This window comes from Lycorma delicatula, chromosome 11 (genome assembly GCF_047948215.1).
Source record: "Lycorma delicatula isolate Av1 chromosome 11, ASM4794821v1, whole genome shotgun sequence".
NCBI lineage: Eukaryota > Metazoa > Arthropoda > Insecta > Hemiptera > Fulgoridae > Lycorma > Lycorma delicatula.
Window position 1 is genome coordinate 17,202,432 of NC_134465.1, and position 20,762 is coordinate 17,223,193.

At 31.2% G+C, this 20,762-nt stretch overlaps 1 protein-coding gene across 1 annotated transcript; it reads right to left on the reverse strand.

Moving 5' to 3' along the window:
• Positions 1-4,134: 4,134 nt before the first annotated feature.
• On the reverse strand, positions 4,135-20,443 carry RpL21 (ribosomal protein L21). Its single transcript, XM_075378629.1, has 5 exons — positions 20,285-20,443; positions 19,665-19,804; positions 19,271-19,404; positions 13,444-13,573; positions 4,135-4,275 (listed from the first exon to the last, which is right to left on the reverse strand). Exons 2-5 carry the CDS (start codon positions 19,791-19,793, stop codon positions 4,186-4,188), a joined length of 483 nt encoding a protein of 160 aa, XP_075234744.1. The 5' UTR covers positions 19,794-19,804; positions 20,285-20,443; the 3' UTR covers positions 4,135-4,185.
• Positions 20,444-20,762: the final 319 nt, after the last annotated feature.

Consider the following 20,762-nt stretch of genomic DNA (forward strand, 5'->3'; position numbering starts at 1 on the left):
TTGAACAAGATGATTTTGAATGAATCCAAGCAATCGATTGGAAAAACAGTAAAATATTTCATCACTAAATGATGACAAAAGTGTCTTCATCAGTGAAAGAACCATTGTCATAATTTTTTGCAAGTCCATAAAATAAAGGTAAAAATTAATATTACAATGCTCAACATTCAAGGAATGCAAAGTGGTATTTTAAATGATACTACTCTTTCACTCAAATCCTACTCTTTTTAATATCTTTGCACTTGAGTTAGTTAGCTGTTTAATATTATTTATTCCTTAAGTGACATTTTGTCTCTTGCAATCAGGAAAAAGCGAGCACGAAGTATATCCAAATACAATTTTTATTACGCTTGCTTCAGAGAAAAAAAAGCGGACCGTAAACTTTTATGTAGCACAAAATATGTAATATCGGGTTGTCTGCTTCGTACTGTAAGAGTTCATGGAGATTTTCTGATCCCCCCAAATACGGACATTATAAATGTTGACTTTTCCTCCAAGATGAAATGCCGATAAATCGCTAAACACAGAAAGATCAAGAAGTCATCTTGATGCTGTAACATTTCGATTTTGAGTCGGCATTCTTCAGCCTGTAGTAACTACAAGCGGTTTAGATGCATACGTAAGTTTCCTTAAAGCATTTCACAATGTCATTACCAGCATTGATAGTTTGCGGCTGACCTAACATCTTCTAGGACTAAACAGGAAAAATTTCTCACCCAACAATTTCTGCAGACGCCCTCGGTCATCCCGTACTTTTCCCTTTACAAACATGCGGTCGTTTCAAACTGATTGTGCCATTGACGAATGTTTTTATCGCTTCACTTTGGAAGATCACAATTAAACTTATTACGGTACGTACATCGAACTGTAACTACAGATTCGCATTTAGAAAACTGCATAACACATAAGGCTTTCTGTTTAGGAGTCGCCATCTTTGCTTGTAGCGCTTACAAGCGGTGATAAGGAATTAATAAGCGGCATGCGTGGAATTGTCCTTTTGCACGTTACGGCTAACCGTAAATCAACACCTAGCCGGAGCAAGTCGTATGAGAAGTGTTTGTACGTTGTAAGTGTGTATTGTCAGTTCAGGGATGCTATAGTCCTATTTGGAACGAATGAGAAATATTTGTGAATTTGCGATATTGGCCGGTTTGTGTGGGAGTAACGTTTGATAACATGATGGATCTTCGGTGCACTGGGTTCCCGGGACGTCTTCTCTATGCAGGAGATACTTATGTGATAAAAGGGTGAGAGTGCAGTTTGAACATGTGGGCATGGAGGCGGGAGGTGACTAGTGAGTATAGCGAGGGGGAAAGGAAAGGGGGAAAGAGTATCAGTGGAAATATGGTGTGCGAGTTCGCGTGTGAGGAAGAAGTTTAGCAAGATAGTGGGATCAAGTGGAAGATAGTTGCGTGTCTTGAATAGGGGTGTAGAAGCAATGTACATGTACGGTGCGGTGGGTTGGGTGAAAATGTGAGGAGAGTGGAGTTTTTGAAGCACAATGGTTTTGTTTTTTGTGCAGTCAGAGTTTAAAGGACGGTGAGTGCGAATGTGTTGTGTGAACTTTCCTGTTGATTTATTGGTTAGGATGCTGGAATTGAAGAGTGAAGGATTGGTTTGAGAGGTAAAGAAAGTGGCATAGGAAGAAAGATGGCGTGTGAAAAAGGACGGCGACTGCGGAGTTTTTCCCTAGGGGAGAGATAGGTTGAATGTTATGGTATGAATGTGGGAATTACACGGTGTCCAGGTTTTGACCGGGCAAGGTAATTTCCGTGAGCGATTGTTTGAACAAAGTGAGTAGGGATTGTGATATGGCTAAGGAGTCTTGGAAGTACAGGTTGTTTGTCTGAGATATTCGAGTGAATTAGGTGTATCAGGACGAATGTGAATGGGGGTAAAGTGGTCGTATCATCGGTGGAAGAATGTAAGGTTTTTGAATGAATTTGTTAGGGTGTACAAGAACTTTGTGCAGAGTAGGGCAGGGATAGAAAAATATCCTAGTGTAAGTGCGGCTGTGCATATTATATGCCGGGTTATCTTAGAATAGGGTCTTACTGTTGGAATCGTTTTTGGTACTTAGCAGACATTGTTTCTGAGCCTGACTGGTAGTCGTCAGGGTCTTTAGCTGCTGCCACTCTGATTCCGGGGGGGGGGGGAGAGTTTGTCTACTGAGAAGTTTTCCTTGCCTGCAGTAGTGTTGAAGGCACCTACCAGCAGTCTCCATTGGGCAACAGCCAGTGATGATTGATACTGATCAACATCTCTGGTCACTCCAGGCGGCTAGTCTGACACACTGCTGCTGAATTGGCAGTGGTTTCGCTTTATTTGATAATTTCAGTTGTGGGCTATACCTGTTGAGCTTGCTTCCCAGGAAATGATGTACATATGATCATGGGATAGCCGATCACTTGTACACCTCTGAACAAGACAGAAACACATTGGGGGATATCTTATCCCCCTATTAGTCATCCAAGCCTGGACATCAGCCCCTTGCTATTCGGTTTTTCTAATTATCTGTATTTAATTATAGTAGTGGTTACATATTTATTTTTAATTTAAGGTGGACGAAGTTGGGGATTGCATTCCAGTTCTTTGTAAATAAGATTTTGAATGTTTTTTATTTGGATTATTCCTAAGGAGATTAGAAAGATATTTGCATCTTTCTACCGACGTGAATCCTCTCCAGTCTGTCCACTGAAAGCCTTTCGGTCTAGTAGGAATGCACCTGTTAGGATCCTACTTTATGGTGGATGCAATGTACCCCCTTCGCATAGGGAGTCTGTCTCGTATGGATGTCTGTATGGTAATTAAAAGATGAAAGGAGAGTGAATCTAGTTTCGTAGATTCTTCTTACATCAGCTTAGTCCGGGCTGGGTGGAGTACACTGTCATGGGATGTCCTTCCTGCTCCTTTTTGCCTGACTATTAGTTGTAAATATTTTCAACCCTAACCTTAAAAAAAACCTGTGATCAGTGAGAAAGGCATCCCATTGGAGAAACAGGCCTCTTCATTCTCTCAATTCATTTGGCTGGTGAATTTCTACTTCATTCTTCATCGCAATCTTCCGGTCACCTTCAATATCTTCTCTATTGGTAGGATAAAGGATTGCAGGGAGATCTTACAATTAATATTAAATCAGTTTGTTTGCTTACGCATGGGTGGCAGTGATTGAATGTTGTTGAACTTCCACAGAAATGAAAATATACCAACATAATTTTTTGGGTTGGGGCACATTTACAGGGCTAAGTACAAGAAGCTGATACAGCTGAGACTTAGTATATATCTTAAACACTAAGACTTACTTTATAGGAAAGCAGTTTGAAAAGAAAACTTCATGCACTTCAAAAAGCAGTTTTTTATGTATAATCTAAATATAGAAATCATTTTGACGGGTACATGTATTCTTCCAAATCTGTATTATGTCGTACTTTAAACCCATTAAAATTCTTCGATAAGTCATAATGGTTAATGTTCACTGCTACCTGGTTGACAATTAACTAACTTCATTCCCTTACCTTGCCTTTTGCATACATACTACTACTGAGAATGCGATCTAAACCCAAGGAATTATGGAAAAATTTACTAGTACTTTAGACAATTTACACATTTTGAATTAACATAATACTGCATTCACAGTGGCCCTGGTGTTGTAGATAGAAATACTTCAATAATACAATTATCCATTATAACACAGAAAGGAAGAACGGGACAAAAAATGTAACCTGAGCATGGACTCACAATGATTATTTAGTATAAGAATTTATACTCATAAGTGCAGCCAAATAAATTAAACACACATGTGTACACACCATAGACATTATAGAATAGAATATTTGCTACCAAATGTTATTTACGATCCATTTATTAACGATAATTATATCGTTATAAAAATTACCTAGTTTTTTAAATTACAAATATTTGAAAGTAATTATTATTACATTTTTATAAAAAGGCTTAAGCAATAAAATATTGTTTCTTTTTTTAATGTATAATTAAATGTTTTTAATATATGTTAAATTGAATATATTGGGGAAAGGTAGAAAATAATAAAGGAGAGTTTTCCACAAATGGATAAACGGCAAAGGATAATATATATTTACATATATAAATTAATATTATCAAAAAATAAAAAAATTCTTTAATTTATGAAATTTTTTTTATTAAATAGTAATCTGGCCAATGAAATTAAGCAATAAACTCGTATGGTATTGGTGCTAACATTATAGGCTTTTCTTCTCCTACTCTTACAATGTGTGCAGGTCGAGGCTGAGCAGGCTGGAAAAAATAAAATAAAAAATTAGTAAATTACTGGTAAAACAGAATATCAAAGTAACAAACAATCAACTATTAGTCTTTATAATTCAAAATTACACTGGAGAAATTATATACTAATACTTTTAGTAAATTCTTGAATAGATTTATAAATTTATTTTCAACAAAAAAAAATTTTTTAATAAATCTACACACTAAAAAATATAGCCTCTCTTTCTTGAGACAGATAACAGCATGAGAAATCAATTTTGAAAAACTAATATTAATTGATTGACTAATATAATTGAAATTTGAAAACACAAACACTATATTTTTTCAGATGAATCACTGTTTAAATTTATGTGCTGAATTACATTATAATCCATACCGTTTGAGATGTGGAAAAAAAAGAAAACAAGACATTTGCAGATATTTATAGGAATCTTTATTGTTAATTTTTGCATGAACAAACACATCCAAGAGTTTGGCCACATTGTTTGTTAGACAATATGTGTACATAACAAAATTAATTTTTCTGCAAAAATTTTAACTTATGAAATCTAACTGATTTTAATAAATGTATGCGCGTGATTGTCACTAAAGTTATACAAGGTTTGATCAAAAAATACTAGGAATTTTAATTTTCTAAAAAACTTTTATTTATTCATATATGAGAAGTATCTCTAAATTAAAGACCTGTTTTTTTGTAAATAAATTTATTCTGAAAACTTTATAAATATTTTTTATTTCTCTTAAACTACATACCTTATACTACTTCTCTATACAATCACCAGATGAATTAAGACATTTATCGCATAGATAAACCAGCTTCAATATACCCTCGTCGTATTCTTCTGTCGCCAGTCTATTTAGCCACTGATTAACATTTTTAAGTTCATCATTGACTGCTAATTGCTTACTAATCAAAAATTCTTTCAATTTCCCATCCAAATGTTCTCAGTAAATCATGTGTTGGATCCACATGTGAACGTGCATTATTGTGCAGCAGGATGATGAAGTCAGTCAGCTGCCCACGTCGCGGATTTTGAATGGCGTGCTGCTTATGTAGAGTTTTGCAGTAGGCTTCTGCATGTATAGTCATTCCATGTGGTATGAAATCAATCAGCTGTATGCCAAACCGATCCCAAAAGACTGCGTGAGCAACAGTTTGCATCCAAATGGCTGTGACTGCCTGACCTTTGTCAGTCTGGTTGATGTTTGAGGATGACGCCATTCACTTGACTGCTGTTTTCTCTCTGGTGTGTAATACAAAATCGTTTCATCGCCAGTAACAATTGAATTAAGGACTCATCACCATTTTCTGTGTAGCAAATTAAAATTCCAAGGCAATCCTATTCAGATTTTTTTGTGACATTCCGTTAAGATGTGGCACCCATCGTGCTCAAACCTATCTGAAGCCAAATGGTCATGAATAATGTGACCAATAGCAGCTCTTGAAACATCAAGAAAAAGTAGGGCCAAGTCGAAAATCATGATGATCTTTGAGCGATGATCTTTTCTGATTTAATCATTGATACATTTCAACAAGTCCTTCGTGATTATATGAATATTATATGAATTTCAGCTGGCTTAACACTTTGATGGTTTAAAAAATGTATAACTCCACATATTTCACAGTCGGTGGCAACATCAATTTTCCTATTCATTTTACAACATAATAACTCACACGTAATCAAAGATACCACAACGCAACAACTTACAGACAACAATGCAGTGTGTACATTACTATTGTGGCCATGAACGACACAAGTTTGCCAACCTTAAGGAGATCTTTACTTTAGAGTTATCCCTAGTACATTGATTTTGTCACATTCACAGTACTTGTTTTCACACATAATACATTTGTGCCAGCACTTTTATCAATCGTTGAAGCACCTCTGCAACCATTTCTAGTATGGCGTTTAGCTCCTTCAATGTCTGTCTATCTCGTCAATGTTAGCAAAATGATATCTTTCATGGTTCTTTTCAGCTTGGGGAATAGGAAGTCACAGGGGGACATATCTGACAAATATGGAGGCTGAGGCGCCATAATGGTGTTGTTTTTGGCTAAAAATTCATGAGCAGTGAAGTGTGAGCAGGTGCATTACTGTGGTGCAATTGTCGTGAAATTTTTTGACACATCTCACGTTTTCTTTGTATTGCCAAACACAAACAGCGCAGAACTTCCAGGTAGTAATCCTTATTGATACTTTAAAAGTGAATTGACGATTGCCCTTTAATGATCATGTTTTTTAATGTTAATCAGATGTTGAAATGAAACATCCAGGGCACTCATCATCATCTTCAATGTGTTCACAGCCCTTTTGGAAACTTTTGCAACACTTGTAAATGCTTCTTTTATTCATATTTGAATCTCCAAAACCAACATTCAACATTTCCAATATAGTGCTGCACTTATTTCTTAAAGCCAAATTTAATACAAATTCTTCATTCCATCTTTTCCACAAGTTAAAAATCTCCGACCATACCAAAACACATGTATAACCTTTTTGACAACCAACAATAAACTAAGCATCCAATATGGCTATGAATGTAAACATACCTTAAGGACAAGTGAACAAACCACAAAAAAATATGACAATTGGATTTACACATCCTGGGAAATTCAAAAATTTTGTTTTTATCAAACTTGGAATTTAGCACCCAAAATTCCAAAGCAATTAATTTTATTTATAAGCATTATTTCAGAAAAATTATTGCATCAATGGTATTTTCTCAGATGGGAAAAGAAGACCACAAAAATAAAAAATTTCATCATTAAATATGCTCATAAATACTGCAATATAGTAAATTAATTGTAGTAATAGTCAATATTAACATCTTGAACTGTTATACCAATAACATATTTCATTTATAGATTACATTAAATTTTTGTTTAAAACATTTTATTAACATTAATGTTTTAATTACTTTTTGAATGGATACCAGTGATACTGAAAACAAAACTTGTGATATCCGCTCATACTTTAACGAAAAATATTTTTATTAACAATGCCTTTAAAAAAACAATACATTTAAAAAAATAATCAATTTTCAATGATAGAAACCAATTAATAGAAAACACATCATGTTGTATCGTTGATTAAAAAGAATACAATATAGATCTCTTAATGCAACAAGAAATAACTTTTTATAGTTTATTATAATTCTGGTGTTATAAAAGAACTCTTGTAAGGAAATACAGAGTTACAAGAGTTACACATCACCACTGTAACAACTTAATTTGAATATGTTATCCCATTTAACAGATATAATTATGATATTAAAATATAAAAATACCTTTTTAAAACAAATTTATTTCATTTTTAGTGTTTACATATTATTTACTACTTTAATAAAGAATTTGTCTGATTTTATGTGATGCTCACTGAAATTACAATCACTCAAATTACAAATATAAACAAATTTTTATTATAAAGTTTGATAAAACCACCCGCACAATTATATAATAAAAATTACAAATTAAAATTTGATTAAAACAAAAAATGTTGTTGCGCTTTGATAGTCAAACTGCTATTGCACAAGAGAAATATTGGTATAAGTGAATTTAATAACTTCCCTAATTTATCAGCAGTATCCTTCAACAACAATGACTTGCTTGTTTATTACCAACACATGGAGAACCTCCACAGTGATTTCAAAAAACGATTACAGAACATTTTAAATATGGACATACCAGACTGAGTGTTAGATCCTTTTTAAATGTCAACACAGCAGGATCATCCCAATTAGTAGAACAACTTATAGAACAGAAAATAAAATTCAAGAATGGCTACCAGAATTTTGGCTGCAAAAGCCAATCCCACTACTGTAACCTGGATTATGGTCAATTGTTTGACCAATGATTTCTGATAGCATTCCCATTGTCGTATTTGTCTGAACGTGGTTTAGTGATGTAGCAACACTGCTAACCAAAAAGAAATCGACTGCATGTTACTGAACACAGTGACTTACGGCTGTTTTTATGTAAATTCAAGTCTACATTAACATATTCGTTAAAGCACATCAGATTCATCCTTCACCACATTAATGTAAATGTAATTTTTCAATCGAAAGCTTTGTTTTAATTATTGTATTGCTATACTGAATCACTATTGTTGTTACATAACTATATAGATACAATTTTATTTTTTATGAAAGCAATTTTAATAAAAAAACTTCAAAATATGACTTAAATATGCATTTTAATTGTTCTCATTTGAAATGTAAGTTTCAACTAAGAAATAGGATATGCCACATTTAAGAACAATAATTGCAACTGCTGTTTTTAAGAGCTCATCTTAAAACAGTAATTGCAATTATTACTTTTAACAGACAGTAAGTTTAAACATTTTTGGGGGGGTGCTAGAAAATGTATGATTCTCAATGTGGGCGATGGGCGAAAAAGTTTGAGAATCAATGCTGTAGACCTATATTTGATACATAACAGTCCAATGATGTCATTTCATGTCAAGCCAGACATGTACTACTCATTACTTGACATGTCAGTGAGTCAAGTAATGAGCAATTCAATGTGATGAAATTTTTTTCAGTATGAGTTCAGCTCTAGATAAGATTTGCTGTCTTCTTTAGATGTGGTAGTGGTTTTATCATACACATATTATAAAGATTGTTTTATAAGTGATGCCATAAATATTGTGAAAGATTTTTATGACAGAACAACGTTTGGTACTATTTTATTGAAGAGCAAGAATTGTTGGTCGTTTGTATGTGTGTGTATATGTGTTTCGCGCTGTTTTATTGTACCCAATGGTCAAAAAATTTTATGGAGTATTTAAAGTAATTAAGTATTTATAAATTAAAACTTAGGAATTTCTGTAATATTTCAGTTTACTTTCATTTATTAAAACATTTTGAATTTTACAATCGATAAAAATCAGGCTTGCAAAAATCCTCCAAATATTTTTTACGTTTGTGTAACTATGATTTGATGAGAGCCTATTAACCATTATGATGACTGCTATTTTCTCTTAAGAAATGTTAACGGTTTCAGTTCACACAATAAAAGCAGTATCGCACACAAAAATGTTCGTTCATATATGAGGCTAGTACTTCATGGTGTTGATTTATAGATTCAGTTTTCTCCAACTTCTTGGAAAGAAATTTCTGATTCCCCAGAATGCTCAACCGATGAATCCTCAAATTCAGTAGAAATTAATTACATTCCAGAAGAATCAAATATTGAACCTGACCTAATTTGTGACTTGTATTTGTTGAAACAACATGAGAACTCCTAGGTTCATGTCAAAGAACTTAATTCATTAAACAAGGATACTAAAAAATTTCAGTATATAGAAATCAAATGATAATTTACTGAAATACTTTAGAAGAGATAGATGGTTTAATTTGTTCCTGCCATGATGTTAAGGGGCTAATGTCTGAATTGGACATTGACTATGTTATTCATGATTGGCATTTATTTACACTCATCAAAAAGAAGCTTAAAGACAGTGCTGTTGCATAACTCGAATAAGTTTTCTTCTATACTTGTAGCACGTGCTGTAGGAATGAAAGAAACACATGAGTGTCAAAAATTTAAAAAACTATTAAGTATGATAACACCCATGGTGAATCATTGCTGACTTGAAAGCGATAGGGCTTCTTCTCTGTCTCCAGAATGGCTTAACAAAATATGTGTTTGTGGGATAATTGGGCTACAGATAAACAGTATGCAGTTAAAACCTGGACAAAAAGATTTCAGTTTACCCCAGAAAAGGAAAATGAAAGTGTTGTCAATATTCCCCTTGGTGAAGCAGATCGAATTTTACCACCTGTACACATAAAAAAACTAGGCCTGATGAAGAATTTTGTAAAGGCATTAGATAAAGATGGAGATGGCTTTAAATATTTAGCTGAAGTTTTTTCACAATTAATTGAAGCCTTATTATTTTTTAATTTGTTTTTAAGTTAACCTATTTTTTTGTATCCTATTATTTAAGAAGTTTCAATATTTTAAAGGGTCATAACTAAAAATCTGAGGGTGATGAAGAATAATTAATTTCATTTTAAGATTCAGCATAAAAAAATACATTCCAATTCACCTACTTTTATCTCAGTTCAAATTTTTTTTTTTGTTGACCTGTGTAATTGATGATAAGAAATGTTAAAAGTTGCATGATGAGAAAAATGGGGTATGGGCAGGATGGTTTGAATTAATAAAAATAATTATTATACAAAGGCAAGAACTCTGGACACATAAGGATGGTCCCATTGTATAATTAACATAGATACCTTACAATGAAGAGCACACGTTTGATTCAAATGACACCAAAGATTTTAAAAGTATTAACAGGTAAGCAATATTTACTATACACTGTGTGCTATGGAACAAATTTAAGAAAGAATACTAAAAGTTAAGTATTTAAGATTCTGTAATCGTAAATATTTTAACATCAATTCAGTATGGTTTATAGGAATGCATGATGAAAGATAGGCTATGTAATGCAGCAGTGAATGTACAGAGATGCTATGTTGTCGGTTACTTTGGAAGACAGAATAAAAAAAGTAAATATTGCAGAGGGCAGAAACAACAGAAACCTTACTGATATGAAGAGACAGATGCAGTGATATATACACCTGAAGAAGATGAATGTGACAAGGCTACTGTTGGAAAGTAAAATTATTTCATCAATACAAGAAAGAGGTCAGCTCCCTATACTAAAATGCAGCGGAGAATTGAAGTTTATTGTTTCATGAAGAACTATCTTTGATTTATCCCTCTTGTAAATCTCAGTTCTTCATGAAACAATAAACTTCAACTCTCCGCTGCATTTTAGTATGGGGAGCTGACCTCTTTCTTGTATTGATAAAATAATTTTACTTTCAACAGTAGCCTCGTCACAATCATCTTTTACAAGAGGAATACATATACATCAAAGATAAAGCTAGACAATAGAGACTGCTATGACGTTGTGTACAACTCATCATAAAGTAACAGATAATTCATTAAAATCTATTTTTCATTTTTTTATATAAAACTCTCAATAATAATAGAGAAAAAATAAAATTACAAGAAATACAGTGCAGTTATTAAAACAATTTCAGCAGTCAACAAACTTCACTCTTTTTTTGCAAATTCTTTTTAAAGCAACAGGCCAACCAAAACTGTGACACCAATATTATACAAATGAAAGATTTCCCAAAAACTGTAAAAATTTAATCCTTCCCAGAGTAATGGAAGTTAAGAATTATTCTTACCCCTCAATAACAACTTATATGATAAGTTTATAACATATAATAGGACTTATAACATACATTATAACATATATAGGACTTATAAAGTCCTATAGGACTTTATAAGTCCTATATATGATATAATAAACTTACTAAGGATAGGTTCCACTGTAAGCTAATAGTTCTGAGGCATGTAAAACATCCTAAGGAGAACCCAATCAAGGATAATAAAGTATTAAGTACGTATAAAATGCCAATGTTTATTGTTTATTGACTGTAATTGTTTTGTTTATTAATACATGTTTATTAATAACAAATGAAAAAAAAACATTAATGAAAAAGAATAGTTATCACCATCATCAAATTACCTCTTATGATTCATGCGATCAGGTACAATATTACCATCTAAGCATTCTTTCAGATTTAAAATTATACATCATTAAATTCTTTTTCAGATGGGAAAAGAAGACCATTAATTATACAGAAATCATCATAAAGAATGCAAAGACTTGCATGCGCTGAAAGAGTTTGAATAAAAGAAAAAACCTACTGAAGGTCTTTTTATGAAGAGGTTTGGTTTGTCACTGCACTTTATAAGTAGCTATACACACAGCAGCTCATTAATAGTCATACAAAAAATTAGATTCCACTTTAAAAAGATTCTTCATCTACACTTTAGATGGTAAAAAAGTGAGCTGTTCAATTTTGTACACCCATTCAAAATGATGAGTGCCTGAAATGCCCAAAAATTGGTTTGACCATTTAAATCACAACAAAATTCACAATGTCTTATTAACATGTTGACTTTCACATTGAAGAATGTAATATTTCCTACTTATTCTGCTAAAAATATCCACTAGTGCACGCACACACTACGAGAGGGGGTGGCACACATACACAAAATACAGAAACGCATCTATACACAAACAGAAACACACACACACACCTATACAGAGATACACCCATGCAGTGTGTGCATGCACACACACACATGTGCATATACTTACATACACCCTAAAAATATTACACTCCTTTTTGGGCAATCGTGTAAATATATAAATCATATTATTTAAAGACACCATATACTAAACAAAATCATAAATTATATTAATAATAAAGATCCAACTATGACCATAAAACCTAAAAATGAATAGAATTTGAACGGACAAGGTGTATACAATTTAAAATGCGAGGATTACAATTTACAATATATATGTATGTATGACTAATCGTTTTTTTTTTTCAATCAGAGCTAAAGAACATGTTAATTGCATAACAACGGGATACAAAGATCGTTCCAATTTTGCTAAACATATTTTAAATTCTAAACACAATTAATCTATAAAAATTCCACGTGTATAATAATAAATTAATAGATTTTATCTAAAATAATTAAGATGACATTTTATCTAAACAAATAATAAACAACAATTATTAAATTGGCCAAACTGATTCCCCACTCAACAGTAACCATATCAATATGGCATTCTTACAAACCTAACTTATTTTTTATCTAACTTATTTTTTAATTTCCAATTTTTAACTTATGACGATCAATTGATATGATTTAAACAATTTTATCTTGTGAATTTTATTTTTTAATTTTAAATTATTACAAGAACAATCCTTCTGAAGATGGTGGTATAGCTAAAAATGTTTGTGAGAATTAACTAGTCTATTGGTAAGCTGATTTTAATATTATATTTAAATTAATTATATTTTACCAACAGTGCCATATTTGCAAAACCTAATTTAAATTATTACCACAAAAAAAATGGCAATGAAATTCTTTAATTTACAATTAAAATTATAAGAAACTATTGCTAATATAAAATTTCAACAAAAATAGTTTAAAATATAAAGTAGTACCAAAATAAGTAATTAAATTAAAAAAATAATAAATAGTTTTCTTTTCTGAATTTATAAAATAAATGAGTGATTTTTATTAAATTTATAAAAAAAATACATCTCATAATTAATATATATATATAAAATTACCTGTCTTTTTAATGAAGCCTTGGTGTTCTTTTCTTTTGCTTCTTTCCTTAAACGTTCATTTTCTTTAACTCTTTCCATGAAATCTTTTCTGCATTTTGAGTGTGTTACATGTTCAATACGAATGTTTATTCTGTAAAATTAGATATAAAAACAAGTTAATGATGATAAACAAAAAAAAAAATTAACCCTTTGTTGGTAATATCAGCCTGACAGACTTCCGTAGTTCATACAAGCACTATAGATAACACTTAAAACTGGACTGCTTTGATTCGATAGTTGTGCATCATTCGAGTGTTGTTCTTTGCTGTGATAAGAGTCATGCATTTTTGTTTTGTCTAGTTCGAAAATTACTGACCTTGTAGTGTAATAGACTTACATTACGTTGGAAGGTAAATGTTTCTAGACGCCTTCTAGACTGATGTTACAGCTTACATGCTTCAGTTTATCCGACTGTAGGACATACATTACCATTTAATTGTACTTTTTTAAAATACATTAATTTTTTTATGTTACTAAAACTGTTAACCATTTAAATCATACCAAAATTCACAATCTCTTATTAACAGGTTGACTGTCACACTTTGGAAAGCAACATTTCCAAGGATGCTATACTTACTTTACTAAAAATATCCACACTAGTGGATATTTTTAGCACACACACACCCAGTGAGAGGAACAGGGAGGGGGTTAGCAGTGAGGGGGAAGGAGGCACACATACACCTATTATATTCTTTGTTTTTATGTTATTGTTTTACAAAAGAAAAATGTAATAAAATAAATAGGCTACACACTAAATTTACTTAAAAAACTTTACTTTTTATGATGAAAATAATATGTTCAAATTCAGAAAGGTTCAATAATTTTTGTTATTACTGTGTTGCTTTTTTCTTCAAGGAATTTCAACATTATAAATTTGTTTTTACCAATGGATGACAAATAAATTAATGTATCATCACAGAAGAAATGCATCGTTCAACTAGCAGTTTGTTATGAGGAATCTGATGCTAGTGAGAATGAGAGAATATCAGATGACTCATATGTGCCTGAAAACAAAGAAGTATCATATTCCAGTCATGATACGGAGTCAGAAACTGACAAAAATGAACTTGATAATAACAATGAACCTGACTTTGAATAAAACTCAGAACAAGAGAATTATTTAAGCGACATGGATAAGTCATAGCAATGATAATATTTTTGAAATGGAAGACGTAAATGAAAGAACTAATATAATTAGGGATATCACTTGTCAGTACCAGTCACAGAATGTAATAATTAATAATTTCAGTGAAAAACAATATTTCAGGGAGAAGGATAAGAAAACCAGGAAATGTTTTGTTTGGAGTTTGTGCCAACTAGACTGAACAAAACACTCGACAAAGAAAAATAATAAAAGTGAAGGCATCAACTTTAAAAGACGAAGCTCTCAAATTACAAAAAGATTATGGTACAGATGATGTCTGACGATATAACAGAAATTGGAGACCATAAAAATTCTAAACTTGACAAAATGAGAACAAAATTGAAGATATTCGATTCTCCAAATTATAAAAACACAGATCAAGATGAAGTTGAAGCCCTCATAGGATTATTAACCTTGCATTCAATTTTCAAGTCATCTCGCAAAGATCTCAATTCAATTTTCTCAACAGATAGGTTCGGTAGACCAGTTTTTCAGGGAATAAGTTACTTAAGCGATGTCATGTTTTGTTACTGGGCATAAGGTTTGATGATTCTCAAACTAGTCAGACAAGAGAAATCACTAATCCTGCAGCAGTTTTTTAATAAATTTATTCAGAGTTGTCAAGGCAGTTACAATGTAGGCGCACATGTGTGTGGAGATAGATGAAACACTAATTCCATTTAGAGGTCATTGTCAATCTAAAGTTTATATTCTGAAAAACCCAGCAAAATACAGCATAAAACTGATGGCTCTTACAGACACTCATAATTTGTATTTACTTAATGGCTACATATAAACAGGAAAAAACTGTGATTGTCAGACCCTTCAACCTTAGGAGAAGAAATTACAGATACCTACGCAAAGTGTTAATTGCCTAACAGCCCCAATTCTTGGCAACAACTGCAATATCACGGCCAATAACTGGTTCTCTTCGACTTAATTAGTAAAAGAATTATTAACCTAAAGCTGTAATACTTGTGTCGTCAATACACCATTCTGAATTCACTGAAAAAAAAATTGGTAAACCAGAAATTATATCATTTTATAATTACACAAAATGTGGTGTAGATGCTTTAGATATGAAGTGTGCTAATTCCTCAACCAATCGCTGGACAAGAAGATGGCCTTTAGCTATATTTTATTATACTGTTTTTATTAGTTCTGTAAATTTGCAAATAATATACAATATTATTCATGGTAGTTCTACAAACAGATTTAATTTCATGAAATCATTACCAACAAATTTAATTAAGAAATTTATATAATCCCAACTTATCTTTGGAATCTGGTGTGTAATATTTATGAAAAAGGGGAAGTTCTGTCAGACTTCAAAAAAAGTGTTATAGTCATGATACCAAAGAAAGCAGGGGCAGATAAATGTGAAGAATACAGAACAATTAGTTTAACTAGTCATGCATAAAAAATCTTAACTAGAATTCTATACAGAAGAATTGAGAGGAGAGTGGAAGTGTTAGAAGACCAATTTGTTTTCAGGAAAAGTATAGGGACAAGGGAAGCAATTTTAGGGCTCGGATTAACAGTAGAAGAAAGATTAAAGAAAAACAAACCGACATATTTGACATTTATAAAGCTAGAAAAGACATTCGATAATGTAGACTGGAATGAACTGTTGAGCGTTTTAAAAAAATTAGGGTTCAAATACATAGAGAGAAGAACGACTGCTAACATTTACAGGAACCAAACGGCAACAATAATAATCGAAGAACATAAGAAAGAAGCCGTAATAAGAAAGGGAGTCCGACAAGGATGTTCCCTATCCCCGTTACTATTTAATCTTTACATGGAACTAGCAGTTAATGATGTTAAAGAACAATTTAGATTCGGAGTAACAGTACAAGGTGAAAAGATAAAGATGCTATGATTTGCTGATGATATAGTAATTCTAGCAGAGAGTAAAAAGGATTTAGAAGAAACAATGAATGGCATAGATGAAGTTCTACGCAAGAACTATCACATGAAAATAAACAAATACAAAACAAAAGTAATGAAATGTATTAGAAATAACAAAGATGGACCAATGAATGTGAAAATAGGAGGAGAAAAGATTATGGAGGTAGAAGATTTTGTTATTTGGGAAGTAGAATTACTAAAGATGGACGAAGCAGGTGCGATATAAAATGCCGAATAGCACAAGCGAAACGAGCCTTCAGTCAGAAATATAATTTGTTTAACATCAAAAATTAATTTAAATGTCAGGAAAAATTTTTTGAAAGTATATGTTTGGAGTGTCACTTTATATGGAAATGAAGCTTGGACAATTGGAGTATCTGAGAAGAAAAGATTAGAAGCTTTTGAAATGTGGAGCTATAGGAGAATGTTAAAAATCAGACGGGTGGATAAAGTGACAAATGAAGAGGTATTGCGGCAAATAGATGAAGAAAGAAGCATTTGGTAAAATATAGTTAAAAGAAGAGACAGACTTATAGGCCACATACTAAGGCATCCTGGAATAGTCGCTTTAATATTGGAAGGACAGGTAGAAGGAAAAAATTGTGTAGGCAGGCCATGTTTGGAATATGTAAAACAAATTGTTAGGGATGTAGGATGTAGGGGGTATACTGAAATGAAACGACTAGCACTAGATAGGGAATCTTGGAGAGCTGCATCAAACCAGTCAAATGACTGAAGACAAAAAAAAAAATCTTTGGAAATCCCTTTCACCAAAGTTCCTTGTAAGTTACACAGTACTCTAACCAAATATTTTGTAATTCAACACTGCACAAATGTAAATAAATTATTTTCTGACACTACATAAGGTCAGAGCAATAATGTAATACATTACAAAAAAAAATATTATTACAAATAATGTAATACATTATTTTCTGAAATAATTTGGTTAAGTTTATTAATTAATTTAAGAATTAAATTAGATTTACTTAAGACCAAATTATGTTAGGTTAAGCTTACATGCAATACACATTATTTACAGAGTAAATAACTTTGTTTAAGTGAAATTTAATTGAGTTTAGTTAGGTTTAGGTCAGGTAACTAATGATTCCATATACTAAATTTAATATGATATCAACATAACCTATCCATTTAACGTAGGTCCATAATTACACGCAATAAACAATTATTTGTCCAAAAATAATGTATATTACACTTGTACAGTGCTAGGTACTTGTTTGTTATTGCAGTGCCACTTTTTGATGCAACTTCTTTGTCAAAAAACAAGGTATTAAACCAAAAATATGTTTGTTAATTAGCAAAGCAAGTGTAGGTTACGTTTGTTGAGATTATGTTAACTCAATGTCTTGATGAATCAACAATCTATGCTTGCTAACCTTGTCTAAGTAACGTTAAATAGGCATATTATAAACAATTTATTAATAACATAACCTTATTATCACACCACCACTTTTTTTCACTTTTAATTGTATTTTTTTACAATATAATTTTGTAGATCTAAAGACAAGAATCCACACTAAAAATGACAAAATACAGTGCGGTCTTGCAGTTGGAGGAATGAAAAACATTGTGGCATTGTTGATCATCATTTGGAGAGTTACTTAGCTAAATTCATGTGGCATAAAAATATTGGAAACTGTGAAATAACTTTAATTCTATTCTCAATAACATTCGGGAGTTTTATCCTTCAAAAATGTGATGAATTGTGCTTATATTATGGCGTTTATGAATTTATAGTGTATTTATGACATGTTTATTGGTGTTTTGTAATTTTTATTCTTCGTTAAAATAAGGAACTTTTTCTACCTTAAATAAACATTATTATTTGTTTTCTCATGAAATCTGAAGAAGTTGAATAAAAAAAAGTGGCAATGCAATAACAAATAAGTACCCAGTGCTGAATTGCAAAATCTTTGGTGACTGTACTGTGTAACTTATGAAGGTCATAACTAAAAATTACATTTGTTCTCAGTAAAATGAAGCGACATAAAAATTCACCTTTTTTGACTCAACAAATATCTTAGGTCTTGAATAATACAGTATATTCCAAACTTCATAAAAATCAGACGTAAGCTCCTAATTGTAAATGATTACAATGTGACTTATCATCTACTAATAACGATTCAAATTTTTCAAACAATATATCAAACTATTCCTCTTATAAAAAAAAAAATGTACAAGAACATACAGCTGTTTAATAGAGTAAAATTTTTCAACAATTTCACATTACATTGAATGATAAATACCGGGTAATTATTCATCAGGATTTAAAACACATTGATAGAGTGAACTCAAAGGCAATAATTTTCCCATTTTAATAAGTGTCAATAAAATATTAGTAATATAATAACTATTATAATAAGTGAGATATATATTAAAAAATACAAAATGAAACTGTAATTATACTCACTAAAAGGGAAATTCAATGACAACATAGTATTCTGAAAAATCAGACTTTACCAACAAATCACAATTTTATTATTAAAATTAATTAAAAGGCCAAATATATATTTCTCTTGCCTACAAATTGCAATTTATTAAAATTATTCTGAGCTACTTCTAATTAGAAATTAGTAACATTATCAGAGTATAAATTACAGTGATAAGTAACATAAATTAAAAACTGATAGGATAAAACATTACACTCTATAAAAAATCATTAACTGAACAAAAAATTGAAATTACACTCTGAAAATATAAAAAGATAATTCTAACCTCTTTGGAATAATTCTTCCCCTAACTCTCTTGTTCACTATCACTCCAAGAGCATGTTTTGTAACGTTAAATACTCTACCAGTTTTTCCATGGTAAACTTTGTACGGCATACCTTTTTGCACAGCACCATTTCCCTAAAAATTAAAAACATATTTTAATTTTTTTTAAATTAACTGATATATAAATATAAAAACATTTTATTTTCACAAAAAGGTTTGTAGGCAATGCAAACATGTTAATATAGTTATACTTTCAAGACAAAAGTTAAAGCTTTCATTAAATCAAAAAAAAAAAAGATAAAAAATAAAGACTAGAAGATGCAAGTATACAAGAGTATAATCAAAAACACAATTAATTTTCAAACGATCAAAAAATTAAAAACAACACTACTTACTTTAATATCTACTATATCGCCAACTTTATATACTTTCATGTAAGTAGATAATGGAATTGTTCCATGTCTACGGAATTTACGAGAGAATAAATCTCTCGTTCCACGACGATAACCCTTTGAGTTAGTCATCCTGAGTCAATCTAAAAACAAACAAAAAAAATATGTTAATTTCGTTACTGCACAAGATCCTTTTCATACTACGAATATGAAGCCGTACCATCGAGTAAAACCTCTTATTTTTTGAATAGTTATTAAAGATTCATTCAAAACGAGAAATAATATAAATTGCAGGCTGTAAAGGGAAGAAAAACGTTTCATTTTGTCAACAAACCAGTCATTCATATAAAATAAATTTATTTAATGAAGATAATACTTTCAAAAATAAATCTTTAAAATTAAAAAAAACTTAAGTAATTAGTAGTACTATTTAAAACATATCTCGCGAAAACGTGACAAAAATTAACCTTAACTACATAAATTAGAATCGATAACACCAATTCACTTTTAAATCAACACAAGACTATATATGTACACAAAAGTAAATGGTATGTCTGATATTCCAAAACAAATTATAGTAAAAAATCGTGAATTACAGTGAGAAAAATTAAATAATACTTTACCTAAAACTCTCAGACCAAATAACTTTACAGCATGGAGGAAATGCTACCTGCGGAAGAGTACGTTTAACGTAGAACTGCCAACATGTTTATTTTAAAATGAACAAATAAACTGAATAAGCAAAATAGAAATTTATTAATTACTTTAAAGTATTTTCATATGTATTTAAAATAATCTATCTAAGAGTGTTTCACTAAACAAATTTTTTTTCATAATTTATTTTTTGTTATGTAACGAAATTCAGTTGACATTTAGTGAAGTGAATAAAAACCCATGATGAAAGTAACAAGGTGTAGCATTGCGCACAGTATTCGGCGCGCACGCGTATACGCTCGTCCCAAAATCTCATTTTCTACCGGGTTATTTGAACATGTAAGTAAGAGATTTTGGAACAAAAGTTTTTAGTTGTTCAAAAATTTTACAAAATTTTAAATACATGATAATGATTAAACGAGCTAACAATCGAATATTTATGAATGA

What these genes read in the sequence shown, in the direction of transcription:
- RpL21 (XM_075378629.1), bottom strand. Translation starts at nt 19,793, where the DNA reads ATGACTAACTCAAAGGGTTATCGTCGTGGAACGAGAGATTTATTCTCT. An exon ending in GCGATATAGTAGATATTAAA is followed by an intron (nt 19,405 to 19,664) that starts GTAAGTAGTGTT and finishes TTTAATTTTTAG; the next exon opens with GGAAATGGTGCTGTGCAAAA. An exon ending in GGAAGAATTATTCCAAAGAG is followed by an intron (nt 13,574 to 19,270) that starts GTTAGAATTATC and finishes CTAATTTTACAG; the next exon opens with AATAAACATTCGTATTGAAC.